A 1,745-nucleotide genomic window follows, 5' to 3' on the forward strand; every position below is an offset into this window, starting at 1 on the left:
CAAAATCAGACAGATGAGCCACAAAAAAACTAGAAAAATGACTCAAACAAGTCCCAGGACAACAAAAGCTAGACGCAAAATAACAAAAACACACAAAAAAACCATGAATGAGTCACAAAACGACAAAAACAAGACAGAAAACGGCACAAATTGACAAATACGATCAACCAAAAGACAGAAATGAGGCACAAAGGGATGAAAAAACGAGACAAAACCACAAAATTGAGACACAAAAGAAAAACGAGACACAAAACGACAAAAACAAGAAACTAAACGAGACACAAACAGCATCAGTAGAATTATTGATTATTTTAAAATCTTTAATATTCAGAATTTGTTCTTTCAAATTGAAGCAAATGTCTGTAAAATAATGAGATTGTTTTTTTATTTAATTGTAGTAATTTAAAAAAACATAATTTTACAGTCAAACAATGAATCAGCATTTTAAAAATATTATTTTTGATGTGAACATTATTCAAAGTTGTTTCTTGTATTTTAATTTTATTTAACTTTATTTTATTTTCATTTCTGACCTGTTCATTTATTTCTCTGTAATTTTACTAAACAAAGACGGTTTCATGTCATTAGATCACATTAGAGCACATTTCTGCATCTCGCTCATATGTTCTTGTTAATCTGTTATATTTTCTTTATTTTCATCTTATTTTATTTTATTTTATTTTATTTTATTTTATTTTATTTTATTTTATTTTATTTTATTTTCTTTAACCTTTATTTTACACCCTCATGTCTTGTGTGGTCTCTTTGTTGGATATTCATGCTGCTGCTGTAACAGCTGGACGTCCTGCTGGGATTAATAAAGTCAGACTTTTATGGTAAAAACATTTTAAATCCTGAATGTTTTACAGTGTGGTGGACTGGAAGGAGAGGATGGAAGCGCTGCAGACTGGACTCAGGTATGAGCTGGACGGATCCTGACCTTAAAGCTGCAGCGTCCTTCAGCAGAAACACGATCAATAGAGCAATAATAAAGAGGAAGCTGGGTTCTGCTGGTTCCTTCTGAGCCCAGCGTCAGGTCTTCTGCCCAGACCCTCCCACCTCTCAGCAGAGCAGCTGCCCGGCCATGACGCTGCAGACATTTAAAGTTTAAAGGGCCTCGGTGGACAGCTGCCGCCTCCGTCCACTCTGAGCTCAACGCCGTCGGGCCAAGGAGCTCCTGAAGCCTCCAGGATTTAGTCTGACCGACGTTCCTCTCCTCCATCATGGGCGCCTTCATCGCCAAGATGCTGCTCCCCACCGTCAGCAGCCTGGTGTTCCTGCCCACGGCCAGCGTGGCGGCCAAGAGGGGCTTCCACATGGAGGCCATGGTCTACTTCTTCACCATGTTCTTCACGGCGGTGAGAAAGCTGAAGCCTCACTCACAGTAGAGCACAGCTGAGGTTCTGGAAGGTGCTCCACGTCTCGGCTTTGTGGTTGAATAGTTTGTTGTTTTGGTTCCACTATAGACACAGTGAGGACCTGGATGGGATCTGAATTCAGAGTTTGGTCGATAAACGGTCAGAAAACGGTGAAAAATGTCACGTTTGGTCCCAGAAATCTTCAGTTTAGTGTCTCAGAGGAGCACGAAAAACACTAAATCATCATTTAGCTGATTTACATGTAAAAGAAAATCTGTTAAAAGAAAAAATAGTCAAATGTGTCGACAACGTGGCCAGAAAGCTTTTTTAAAAATTTTAAAAATAAGAGCAAAGAATCTGAAGCTGTGTCACTTTATGTTTAACAAA

The 1,745-nt window shown here is 38.7% G+C and overlaps 1 protein-coding gene across 1 annotated transcript in view; it reads left to right on the forward strand.

The window, feature by feature from the left end:
- The first annotated feature begins 1,123 nt into the window (after window positions 1–1,123).
- The window catches only part of mymk (myomaker, myoblast fusion factor), an 11,614-nt gene continuing 10,992 nt past the window's right edge, over window positions 1,124–1,745 (forward strand). The window contains exon 1 of the mRNA XM_008303669.1: window positions 1,124–1,384. Within this exon, the coding sequence (XP_008301891.1) occupies window positions 1,224–1,384 (161 nt within the window). The 5' untranslated portion in view covers window positions 1,124–1,223. The remainder of the gene's footprint in view (window positions 1,385–1,745) is intronic.

The sequence above is a fragment of the Stegastes partitus genome, unplaced genomic scaffold, assembly GCF_000690725.1.
Source record: "Stegastes partitus isolate 25-593 unplaced genomic scaffold, Stegastes_partitus-1.0.2 Scaffold2049, whole genome shotgun sequence".
NCBI classification, from domain to species: Eukaryota; Metazoa; Chordata; class Actinopteri; family Pomacentridae; genus Stegastes; species Stegastes partitus.